The 13589-nt window shown below is 37.4% G+C and overlaps 1 protein-coding gene across 1 annotated transcript in view; it reads right to left on the reverse strand.

Annotated features, from left to right (window-relative positions):
• Positions 1 to 12869, reverse strand: part of LOC127867317 (transient receptor potential cation channel subfamily M member-like 2) — a 418942-nt gene extending 406073 nt beyond the window's left edge. The window contains exons 1-6 of the mRNA XM_052408402.1: positions 12795 to 12869; positions 12039 to 12168; positions 11771 to 11904; positions 11081 to 11340; positions 10570 to 10624; positions 10294 to 10360 (exon numbers count right to left, since the gene is read on the reverse strand). Coding sequence (XP_052264362.1) covers positions 10294 to 10360; positions 10570 to 10624; positions 11081 to 11340; positions 11771 to 11904; positions 12039 to 12168; positions 12795 to 12842 — 694 coding nt within the window. The 5' untranslated portion in view covers positions 12843 to 12869. The remainder of the gene's footprint in view (positions 1 to 10293; positions 10361 to 10569; positions 10625 to 11080; positions 11341 to 11770; positions 11905 to 12038; positions 12169 to 12794) is intronic.
• Between the last annotated feature and the right edge of the window lie 720 nt (positions 12870 to 13589).

A 13589-nucleotide genomic window follows, 5' to 3' on the forward strand; every position in this document is an offset into this window, starting at 1 on the left:
TCAACATTTACGTAATATATTACCATATTACATATTTTGTTATCTTTAATATATTTAAACGTGACTAAACCTGGCATGATTTCTGAGATCCGTTGACAGTTCTGATTCCAGACAACGTCCCGCTGTGTTTGCAAATGCTTTCAGGACTGAACTTGCAACCAAGGCTGTGCCTATGATATGTAACTATACAATATGGCCAAAAACTACAGCGTATGCGATCAATGTAATAATTGTCAAATTGAGAATTGCAAAATAGAAGAAAAACCTAGTGTGTAGTATATGGTATGTCACTAACCAAGTTTGTCTTGACAATGTTTCCACATGAGCTCTGCAAGCCGTTGACGGTTAAATAGTATGGCAAAGAGGAAAAGGTCTACAAAACCAATCGGCCTTTTTTGGTCTGCGTTAATATAAAAATAACAATGAATATCAGCATCGACTTACATCACACCAAATGTTATAGGAATAAATAAAATGTGTCAATCACTATTTAAATTGCGTTATTTTGTTGTAAACGTAAAGACGTATGTAAACACATTTTCAATGGTAAAGTTAATAAGATATGAGTGTGCTCATGGCTTCCGAAACAAAAGAGCAAGCGTTCTTTAACTGTTACTGGCAACTGCACTAGACTCATTTTATGTCATATATCTAACTCACCGGTATACGGGTTGCACATATTGTTGAGCTGAGCATTCAAGAGGTTTCCAAACCTCGACAACAGTGGAAATTCAGATGGCATTCTTGACCGAAATGTGTTTTCATTTAGCTATAAATGACATTAAATACTGTGAGAAATTTTGCCTAGAAATAACTACGCGTCATACGGTTTGATCCTTTATTTACTCTTTTTAAATCATATAAATAACAATGACGTTACCGTCATCGACGGTCGACGTTAACGCGCCACATGGCGGCAAAGCATGACGTTACATATTCTCAACATTCTGGGGGCCGCAAAAAGTAAAAAATAGAAAAAAACAATATAACGTATGACAACATCATCAAATAGTTATGTAAATTATCATTAAAAGCAAAGTAAATAGAACAGTCATTTCTAAATCATGCTTTTCGATCATGAATGTCATGTAAGAAAATAATTCCTGTACATGTCCTTTTCAATTATTTCGATTGCAATCAAAATCATATCACAATGTCACAACGTGTCTATTGGTACTCAATTCGATAAAGTCTTGCAATTTGGCGCGTCAACAATCCTTGGCTGGAACAAACAACTGCTGTGCATACACGTCCATCGTTACCCGGAAGCAGCTGTTCCACGACCACGAGTTTCCTCTTCAAGCGCGGACCGTCGTCATGGATATGGACAACGTCTCCAACATGCATAGTTCCGGATGTCAATGTTTCTGTCTTACGGTGCTGGTCACGGGGTGAAGTTAGATACTCACCAAGCCAACGTTTCCGGAAATGACTGACTCGTTGCGTGATGAAAGTGCAAGCACTTTTTTCAATGGGGTCCTTTGGTTTTTGCTGAAGAGACAGCAAGCAGTGCGATACCCTTGCTCTTTGCGAATAGATCCCTTGGTTAGTTGACGGGCTCAGTGTATAGCACCGATACACGCCAGAATTTCCAGGGTTTCATACCAGTACATCTCTAGTTTGGTGGGATACACTTGACGCATTTCTGTAATTTTCAGTGCCCCGGCCGGGAATTGAACTGGGGACCTCTGGAATGGTGGAACCGAGTGTTACCACTCGACCACCATTAATCATTGATAATTAATGATCACCTCTATTTGCACGATTATGGTCTGTAACTCTTCCAAGGTGGCAAATGACCGACCTAATTTCTGCTTGACAGCTGACTTAGTATCACCAATAAGCCTCTCCCACCAGCCTCTACACCAAGGTGCTCTTGTTGGAATGAACTTCCATGTGATGCCCATGTTAGAGAAATTCCTTTGAATGGATGGGGACTGTATTAACTTCTGTAAATGACGGGATGCGGCTTTATATGTAGTTGAATTGTCAGACATAACAGTGTGTGGCATGAACTTTCGGCTCGCGAATCGTCGGTAACGTTCATAAACGCGTCTTCGGTCAAATTGGGTACCACTTCGAAGTGTACGGCACGCGTTGAGGCACAGGTAAAGAGGCAAATATACACATTCTTCTCACCTCCGGAGAATTCTCGAATAGACAATGCGCCAGTTAAATCAACGCCTGTTACGGCGAACGGTGGGCTGTCATCGACTCGCATTTTAGGTAGTGGCGGTGAATCCGGTGCTCGATATGCCGGTCAAAACTCATCGACAGACAACGCACTTCCGGGTTACTGATATCACGACTTGTCGGATGGCCTGAATCAAAAATTTCTGTCTCAGGAAGGTTAATGTTGCGATTTTACCAGAGTTCTTAAGAGTTTCGTGTGCATGGCGTATGACACGCGTCGTGAAATGGTGTTTCTTTGGAAGTAGAAGAGGGAACTTCGTATCTTTACTGACAGGACCGTTATGAATTCTGCCTCTGCTTTGAATGCAATCTGCTTCATCTATGAACAATTTCAGCTGATTCACGATAGATGAACTACGGAAACTTGAGGTGAAACATTGGAGCTCCGGTTGGAATACTTCTCTCTGCAATAAATAAATCAGCTTTCTTTCTCCATCTTTCAATTCTCGAGTTGATAATTCACCGAAGTACCTGTCTTGTATTTTCATGCGGCAATTATGAATAAATCGTCGAACGTATGTCAGCAATCGATGTAGTTTGGTTAATGAACTGTGTTCCTCGATAATTATAATAGACGTAATGGATGGCGTAAGCTGTGCTTCAGTAACGGTGAGCACGTATGGTTCGTTACTTCCAGTATGTAACATGTCGTTTCCGGCGATTTCTCTTTCATCTACCGGTTTCCATGACGGACAGCTTGATGGAGAACATAACCAGTCAGATCCTGTCATCCACAAACGCTTTTCCAATAAAGCTTTGGCAATGATACCGCGATTGTCGTGATGTTGGACAGTACTTCTAGTGAACATTTCCGGTGATTTTACAGATTTCGTTTACCCGTCTTGAAACGAACTTCTTAAGTGGTTTAGTAGACTAAAACCAGAACAGCACAATCTGGCTATCCGACCAGTAAATGATATCCTCAATGTTGAGAGATGATCGTAAATGGTCTGCGAGTCTCGCGCCCACTACTACAACCATAAGTTTGAGTTGTGGTAATGTGAGCTTTTCAGGGGTGCTACTCTTATTGTAATTACGGGTGTTCTGTGTTTTTTTCTTGCAAATGGTACTGCTGGAACCGAACATCGGAAGCGGCATTTAAGTCGTTTGCAATCGATACTGATATTCTGTGTCGAGTGGAATGTCCCAGTCGATTTTTACCTTCCAAAGGTCCAACAATTTTGCCCTGACGGTCACGGGGCTAAGAAGTCCAAGCATGTCGTAAAGCTGGGCCAAATATTTAAGAATCAATCGTTTAAGAACATAATTCGTGGTAGGGATTGTTTTCTCGATCAAATATAGGGTGTCCATAGAAGTTTTCCATATCATTCCAAGGACCTTGACATCGATATTCTCTTCTTCTATACAACCGGAAGTGGCAACTTCTTTCAGATTAATGATGTTTGATGTCCAAGATCTGAGAGTCATCCAACCATTTCAAGTCAACTTTCTCAAATCATGAAAAAACTGCATCATGTCTTCATCATTTCGAAACGCGTTATAATATTGTCGACATGTAAGTCCCGTTGCATGATAGCAGACGCTACGTTTTCGATGTTGGTACTCGTGTGTTTCATAATCGTGGTGAACACGTGGCGCAAAAAAAACTATACGGAATTTTAAAGGAATCAAACGGCTAAACGGGTTATTGGGGTCTTCTAGCCAGAAAAAAAGTGTCATATCCCGATCTTTCTCATGTAAGCCAACGTGTAGAAAAGCTTTTTCAATGTCCGTCGTCACAGCAAATTGATGCATTCTAAAGCGCGTTAGGATGGCAGTCAGTTCGTTAAGAATTCGCGGAGTTGACTGAAGGCAATCTTTCAGGCTTTGGTCATTTCTTGACTGTCTCCAGCTGCAATCATAAACGATTCTTGAAGGGGTAGTTATCGAATCTTTTTTCACTGCGTGATGGGGTATATAATGCACTGGATCCTGGGAATCGTCTGTAACCTTTTCAATGAAGCCTCTTCTTTCTCGATCTTGTATGATTGAGCTGTACGCTTTTAGTATTTTCCGGTTCCTGTCGGAGTCTCCTAATTGTGCTCTGTGATCTTCTTAGGGCGATATCATGGTTTGAAGGGAGATCCGGATTGTTGTCTTTTCATGGCAACTTGGCGACATATCTACCATCGCAGAACTCTATGCTGCTCTCCTGATATTGTTCCATCGTGTCCTGGAGATTCCGCTCAGTTGTGGAATCATTAATACCCATACTCTCTAGCGACAAAACTTTTCAAGGGTGGTATTAATCACATTTAAACTTGTTATGACGCTGATGACGTGATGCATAGATCGTTGAGTAGTGTCATACGGTATCGTTTCAGACAATAGGTATCCGATTTTCGACTTTACAGCAGTTGGGCCATTTCCGAGTATCGCACGATCTTTCATAATGTCCCAATAAAGGTAAGCACCAATAAGAAGAGAGATGTTTATGTGTCTATGTTCATGGATGGGATGGGCTAATTTCAGACCACGGAGATGACTAACTGACTAATTGCGGAAGTAACACAGTTCTCCATAGGGGCGGCAAACTTCGGTACTATAAGTACACGGATAGGAACCTTGTCTCCGCCGTCCGTCTGCAGACACACAGTCGCGATTTCAACATGCTGTACTTGCTTGTTCAAACCACCGAATGCCGCGAGCTGAATTGTTTCTGTGTTTTCATGTGTGATTTTCAACATTTGGGTAAACTCATCTGTGATAAACGATCTCTGCGTCCCTCGTCAAACAAGATTGCGGCAATCGAGGAAATCGTCTGTGATGAAACTGCAGTTATCGCCGTCTTCATGAGAATTGAAGTGTATCTACTATGAGCAGTAGACATATGCAACACGGTCGTTTCCGGTATCTGTTATTTGACTTCCGGTACATTGCATCGAGGGTTCATCTCGTATATTGAGGTATAATGCTTTAAACCACAAACCTGACATAGGTGTTTTGATCGGCATAGCGGGACTTGATGACTTCCAAGGCAGTAAAAACACAGTTTCTTCTGTTTTACAACTGTTAGCCTTCTGGCTGCGTCCTTGAACTTGGAACAAGCTGACGGCTTGTGCTCATCGCTTCAAAATTGGCATCGCACTTCAATATGTTTATTTTGTGAGGTGTGCGGCTTCATCTGTATTTTATTCCTTGATTTAAACGGTGAAGCTTTGTAGAATGTGCTAGCTGACCCGAATGCCGATCCTTGATTTGCATTTAGTCCGGCTTCGGCAATTTCAATCTCACGAAATATCGCAAAACGCAATTCTCTGAGAATCCAGTTTCAGTCGCCGTGTTCGCGCGCTAAATGTTTGCGTACTTCCCCCAAGAGTTTATCGATGATAATGGGTACTAGCAACCCAACATATGTTGTTTGATCCTGTCCCGACGATTTAATGCTTCGAATAAACGTTTTCATTTTATAATAGAATGTCTGTATGGAATGAATTCGTTGACGTTGGTAATTGCACAAGGGCCTGCATAGTGGCATGAATGATTTTGAGAGATTGTCCATATCTCTGTCGCAACAGATTAATGGCCTAGTGTTAGTTAGCATTTGTAAGCGAAAACCCTTCTATAGTCATCACAGCATCATGTTCCAGTTAGGATTCAAATAACTGAATATCTGAACATCAATTTAACTCGGATTGAAATGAACTGTCGTTTCAAACGAATCCCAAAATGTTTGCCAATTCAATATGTTGCCATCAATTGACGGGAGAGTAAATTTTGGAAGTCTGTGAAACTACAAGTATTTGAATGAAAACCCGAACTTACAGTTGGAGTGACGGCTTGCGGAGGATATCTAGCATACCAGTTGCAGTTTAATAAAGACGAGTGACCGGCGGGATAAACGGGCTGTCCAGTAGGCGCTGCGGTGGATGTATCCTAGAAGGCAACTCAATGGAAGGCGACTGTAGCTCACGAGGTGTGATCAAGGACGTCGGGGGTACCCAAGATGGCGCTATGGCGAAAATCGTAGATTTCTCTTATTTTGCGGTTTCGAAACTTTGTGGAAGCCATACTGGCGTATTGGTGGAAGTCGGTAGTGACCAAGTCTGCGTGGTTGCGGTGTTTTGCGGTAGTCCAGTAACTTCACCGACAGTAGTTGGTTGTAGCCCTTAGGTCGCGTGTGCGGTGGAATTCGACGAAAGTTCAAATAGTGCTTCGGCGGATGTTGGTGATACAAGCGTGTTCTCATCAGAGGTGACTAACTCCGACGGCAGACCGGGGTGGTCAACAGTTTTATTGTTCTTGTCTGTGGAAATAAACTCTGTCTTTAATTTCTGTAACTTACGTTTAAGCTGATTCGTGTACGTCGCTGTTTCCATCATCTCTTCGGGAATTTCGTCAACTTCTGTTTGACTTAAAATCTTCTCATCAATCGCATTTAACGAGTCCAATGCTTCTGAAATGTTGTTCAAAATCATCTTGATGGAGTCACGATCATTCTCATCTTTTGCAGTCTGTAATTCTTCAAGTTCATGTGCGATGATTGCTCGACTCCCATTCCGGATAGACAATAGTTTCTGTAAATCTTGTTTCATTGTCATTTTTCGTAACGGCACCATAATTTGTGAGAAATGTTCTACGCGTCATAACGGGTCGATCCTTTAGTTTCACTATTTAAATAATAACAATTATAATGACGTCACCGTCATCGACGGCCGACGTTAACGCGCCACATGGCGGCAAAGCATGACGTTACATATTATCAACAATTACAGTTTCTGATACATTAAAAGTAACAAACAGAATAAAAAAATAACATATATTTACGTTTTAAGTTTTTTTATTTTAATCCAATTAAAAAAAAATGTCTTTTTTTGTAAACTGTTCACAAACATGTCAAACTGGGATAACAGGTAATAAATTGGTCAAGTAAAAAATCCATTTGGATTCATCCGTTCATTTATTTCACTTGAAACCCCGTATGTTATGTCTACGAACACGTGCTAGTTTTTACCTGTGTCCAGTGCAGCTGTTTTTGAATAAACAGTTTCATTGGGTCACTTACTGCATTGCCACCCAGCACCTTTGGTAAAGAAAAAATTGAAAGAATAACACTATTACAAGTTTACACCAATGCGACTATGTTTTCCTGAGCAGTGCAAATATGTTCTCCTTAACAGCAATTGGCTACATTAATGTCTTACTAAAGGCAATCTTTAAAAGCTTCTTTGAAGATTGACGACTTACATCGCTATATACTTTCTCCAAATCTTCGTAGGTTACGCTCAGTTCTGTTCGAAGCAGCAGTTCGACAAAGTCCGCTTGATCATTGCCCAATGTTTCCAACAGGGTATCAGCAAGTGTGACCTGGACATAATAACTATGCTTGTCAGATCTTTGGCATTTGAGCGACATGAGTTTTTAGGAAAAAAATCTAATATTTATAGAAATTAAAAACGGCTTTTTAAATAATGCGGATACACTATAAAATGCAGTTGACGTGAGCTTAAGTATAATAACCATTACAACATATTTTCCCAGTTCTAACAGATTGTAATTCTATACTATGCATAAATAACCGAACTTAGCATGATGCACTATGGTGGTTGATTTCAGCCATATCGTTCTTGTGTGTTTTCCGCTTCGAAAGGCGTTAACACGACAACTTTCCAGATCGCCAAATATACATGTCGAAACAACAAGTGAAGATACTGTCCATTTTGGCCTGTCCGCGTGTTGGCGACTTTCAAGCCCACCAACGCATCATATCGACAATGTAAGAGCGCCAAAACAACACATATTTATACGCCATAACGACATAAGGACACATTAATCTCGCACGTTCTTGCAAGTTAATGCCTCCGATTTGTCGGTCTACCTTGTCGGCGGATTGAAAGGCATCAATACAACAACATCAAAAGCACACCGATACGGCAATTTAAATTGCGCATGTGATTATTTGTAAACACTATTCGGTTTTGTCCGACCTTAAGTTCCACATAACAGCACAGTCTCTTTAACCAATTAAATTACGTCTAACAAAACGCCTACTCGGCAAATGTTTATTTCGATATAATCAAATGATTAGTATTGATACGGGTTTATTTAAACTAATAAAGATTTTTGAATACAAAAAAATCAATAGTTAGTAATTTTTACTTCTTTTTTTTAAGAAATATGTATCAACAATCATAATTTGTTATAAATTAATATTCTAAGTTTCACATAGATAACAGTGGTTACAATTGAATAACTGTTTTAGCTGTCGTGCGTACATGTACGTTTTGACCCAAAAGGTACTGCATACATTGTGATCCGAATTCAAGTTACAATACATGCGTAATATACGTATAGTTTTTGAATATAGATGCTTAAACATCATTTCATTTAACTGTTGGAAAACACAAACCTATTTAAACATACTTGTGTGCGATTTCCAAAACGTACTCATTACTTAATTATGATATCTTGTTCATCATGTGTGAGTTTTGTATTGCAATCATTTTATAATATTTGTTGTAATAATAAAATCGCTTACATTGGTCACATGTGTCAAAGATGTGGTTTCATCGCGTGCAGACATCGGATCTGGAAACTGTATCTCGTTTTGAGCAAAATCGAATTTGTTCCATCTCCAAGCAAGAGATAGCAGCAATTTCGAAGTGCTATGGTGTGCTGTAAAAAAAATACACAAGCATATTATAAAAGTAGTATTATAGAAGTGTTAAAGTAAACAAGAGCTGTGTTTGTGAAAAACAAACCCCCCTACTGCAATGTGAAGCTATATCCCAATCGAAATCATAATTACAAAGTAACTGTTCATTGATATTTGATAGAGTTACGGGCCTTAAACAGGTCAATATTTGAAAGTGTTTAGAAAAAAGTCAAAGAAACTGTTATTTTACAGTAAATTCCAAGACTCATAAATTCCTCAATTATCAATGAACAATAAGAAAACTCAGCCTTGAAAAGTATTATTTTAGAGAAATTGTTAAAGGGATCTTTTCACGGTTTGGTAAATTGACAAATTGAAAAAAAGTTGTTTCAGATTCGCAAATTTTCGTTTTAGTTATGATATTTGTGAGGAAACAGTATTACTGAACATTTACCACGGTCTAATATAGCTAGCCTATTATATGCATCTTTTGACGATTTAAAAACCTAAAAATTATAAAGCGTTGCAACGCGAAACGATTGAATAATTTGGAGAGTTCTGTTGTTATCGTTTAAATTTGTGAAACTACGGAGATTGCTTATATAACGTATAAAACACGCCTCTCATGTATGCTTGGCAGGATAGCTCAGTGGACTTATGCGTTTTTACTCCAGGATTCCGGGGGTCACTGGTTCGAGCCCTGCTGCGGGCTACATTTTTTTCCTTTTTTTAATGTTATTTTTGATTTTTTACTGGAGCTTTTAAAATCCAATGTTTACATTTATCAATATAAAGCATTTAATGTAATGAAAAACTTTAAAATATGTCAAAATCTGTGAAAAAGCCCCTTTAAGTCCAAGATCCGTAACTTCGTCAAAAATCAATGGACCGTAATGAAACCCGAACTTGATCTGTAAGTCATGTAGGTAGGCTCACACATCAAAGATAAGGTCAGTATCTGAGGGCGTTTCGGAATAAAATCGACCAAAAAGTTATTTAAAAAAATTTTCTAAGCCCAAGGCCCGTAAATTCGTCAAAAATAAATGGACCGGAACTAAACTCAAGCTTGATCTGTAAGTCATGCAGGTAGGCTCACGTACCAAAAATCAGGTCAATATCAGCTAACGGTTATAAAAAAAGTCCGGAAACTGTTATTATAAGAGGATCGTAACTTCGCAAAAAAATCGATGAACCGAAACGAAACACAAACTTTATATGTACGTTATGCAAGTAGACTCACAACCGAAAAATCACGTAAATATCTAAAAACGTTAAGGTAAAAACTCCGGACACGGAACGCCGGACGGACGGGCAGACGGACGGACGGACAGTGCGACTGCTATATGCCACCATACCGTGGGCATAAAAACACATTATGTGAAATCAGAATTGCTTAAACCAAATTACAATTGTTGCGAAATTGTGTGTGTATAATTAAATATTTGAAACGTATAGGGTATACCATTTTGATGTTTGTAATTTCATTGAACAAAAGAAGATATTACCTTTCTTGAGAGCTAATAGAATGGCATATTGTATGTCAGTCGTTTCTGATTGAGAGTAAATGTTTACCTGTAAATAAAAGTAGAAAAGTAATAACTTCTACTACTTCTACAACTACTTGTCTTCTACCCTTCTACTAATACTACTTATACTAATACTACTAATTCTTATAACTAAAATACTAATAATGTATTTATAATAATTACATTTTTACAAATAAATTCTTTATTTAAATCAAATTGAATTTGTGAACTTTATTTGATGACTAGCTTTCTTACATATTTTGTTTCTTCGAGAATGTCTTTGAGCAAATGGACGCATTCTTCTTTGGCACTGCAACAGACATTGCTTCACTGGAAGACTATATAAACTGTACAAACCTTAGTAATGATGCACTATTATACCAGAGTCATCGCTTTAAATGGAAACACTACAAGGTATGTATTTGGTATATATGACAAAACGTGTGGTACGCCTCTGTAATTATTGATGTTAAAATGATTCCCACATGTATACACAGTTGCTGTATTCTATTTGTAAAAGTATTTTTGTTCCGTAGAATCAGATATAAAAGCGATACATTTGGAGAGTTACACAGTCTTCTGAGAACTTATGAAATATAACACAGAGTTGAATTATTTTAGTACTATTCATCTTTAATGGGTAAAAGGAAAGTGACGTATTGCATATTCATGCTTTATTAAGTTTTCAAACAGAGCATATATTGAGAGTATAGTGTTAAATTATATGGTATGTTAATAGTAAAGCAATTTTTATTTGTAAACATACTTGTCGGTCGAACGTTCATTTTGATTAATGCATGCTGCAATCAAGTCAGCTTCTGATCCCGATCCTTGTATGAAAACCACCGGGATGCCGTGGGTAACAGCGTAGAGTGCCTTCTTTAATACAGACACATCAACCCCGAGAACAATCACAACACATCCTAAATTGTCACGGTCCTTACGTTTGCAGTCGAAGCTTTCGACACCTCTCATTAGCAGGTAAGAGTGTTTGGTTGAGTGTACACTATTGTTGTCATCATGATCCTGTGAAACACACAAGATAATTGCAGGGTTATTTAAACTACATTCAAATGGATCCATCTATATAATTAAAAGTTATATTTTATGTTTCGATTGAATTAATCGCTTCAAACGAAAAAACAAATCAATGACACAAAATACCATTTTAACAAAGCATGTAAGAATTTTAGACAATTATAACAATGTAAAGCCCACCATTACATCACATTAAAGCTGTGTAATTGTGTTACTTCACAAAATTGCATAAAAAACTATTTAAATACCTGGATTAAGTATTTTTCCGATAAATAATCATGGCCAAAAGATCGAAACGCGATTCATTAAATGATACATGGGTTATTGGGAAGTTGACCAATAAAATTGTCGATAAGAATTGATCGGGAATAATGTAATACAATTTAATTGAATAAAGTAAACCTGTAAAGCGCCTTACCAGTACAAGAATGCCGTCACCAAACGACTTTTCAAAATATTCAATTGGTTTCTCGTAAGCCTTGGAACTGCTTTGTTTCACCTCCAGGTACTCAACGGCTTCGTTTTCAGTACTAAAGCTGATTATCCACGTGCCTTAATACAAATAAAAGGCAAATGACTTGAAACAGCCATGGATCGTTTATTAAATGGCGTCTAAAATGTTGTTGTGTTTATGTTATTTGTGTGTCAATATTTAAAAGCATAATAAACATAATATTATCATTTACCTCTGCTATCTGCAATTTCACCAAGTGATGTTAGCAAACGTTGATGGGCGTCATTAAGTTCTTTCCCTCTCTGTGATGTTTCGATAACAGATATAATGAGGTTGGCATTAGATGTTTGTATTTTTTCGGTCTGGAAAGAAAGTATAAAAAATGTATTTGCATGTATATGTACATATCTGTCTATATACACTAGTTTGTATTTTATTATTTTCTTGTCGGAAAAAGACCAATGTAAAAATACAATTAAAAAAAAATAATTACTCAAGTCGTACAATTAACGTTCCACGCAGGTATCTTCTTAGATGAAATATAAAAAAGGATGTTCGTTGTAATTAGGTAGATTTTCAAAGTGAGTGAGCGAGCGCAGACAATAATTCTTGAATAAAAACATAATATACATCAGGAAAAATATTAATTATATATGATCACAAATGCATAAAAATCCAAAATCTACCGAAACCAGGACAATGTTTAATGTAACGCTTTCCACCGTTTGTGTATACTGTAAAACGGTTATATTGGATAATTTGAATATTTACGTCATGACGTAAAACTAATAACGTCATTTCAAAGTGAAACAGTGAACAGTATACATAATTTTCACTTCATTTTTTTACTGTTGGAAACAATTAAATACTGGTTGTTAATCTCTTGAATTTGCTGATCAAACACATGAGATGATAAAATAAGTTGAACATAAGTGCAAGCCTACCTCAACGTGCGTTTTGCTACCATATCATGGTTGTGTTGTATTACCTTTGATGTTTCCTCTTCAATTGTACATGAATGATGTTCCGTCCGCATTGTTAGACCTTTGGTTTCTATAGGATGTATACTAAAATGTAAGACATGTGTGTACGATACCATTGAACTTATTTTAGTTATACTGTTTAATCATTAAATAATTGCTGGAAATCAAAAAGCTGAACCATGTGCTCTTATTATTGAATAATTATGAATATTATAAGATCATACCAGGCAATTAAAAGTCATTATGGGGCACATAATAAAATTATAATTTCTAAAACGGCATTTTTTTAAACTATAGGTATTACCTTGACATTTACGGTAGATACGCAGTTCTTGTGCGCGACACACAGTTTCTACCTTCACTTAATATTTGTGTAACTGTATTGGGATTTTCAGAGCTCGGACAAGTCCTTTTCTGAAAACAAATGTTTTATTTTTGTTGTAGAACCAATTGTGTTAATGTGTCTTATGATCAAAACTTATCAGATTAGAAAGATCTTCCAATAGATTTTATTTTTTGTACATTAATGGGTCTATTACTGTTCCGCATACATTTATTTGCAATTGTATATTTCTTTAATTTTGTTGAATTTTGGTACTACTTCTCCTGACCTTTTATTCTAGATTGTTTGACTCACATCGTTTTATCTGCTTTTCAGTAAGTTGGTATATACTCGCTTAAATGGGTGTTACGCGATATTTTTATATTGGGGATATTGCAACCCAATCACCTTTAATATGTTATTATGCGGATATTGTAATGTTAAACAACTTGTTTTCAGTTACATTCCTGAACGTTTT

The sequence above is a fragment of the Dreissena polymorpha genome, chromosome 2 (genome assembly GCF_020536995.1).
Source record: "Dreissena polymorpha isolate Duluth1 chromosome 2, UMN_Dpol_1.0, whole genome shotgun sequence".
NCBI lineage: Eukaryota > Metazoa > Mollusca > Bivalvia > Myida > Dreissenidae > Dreissena > Dreissena polymorpha.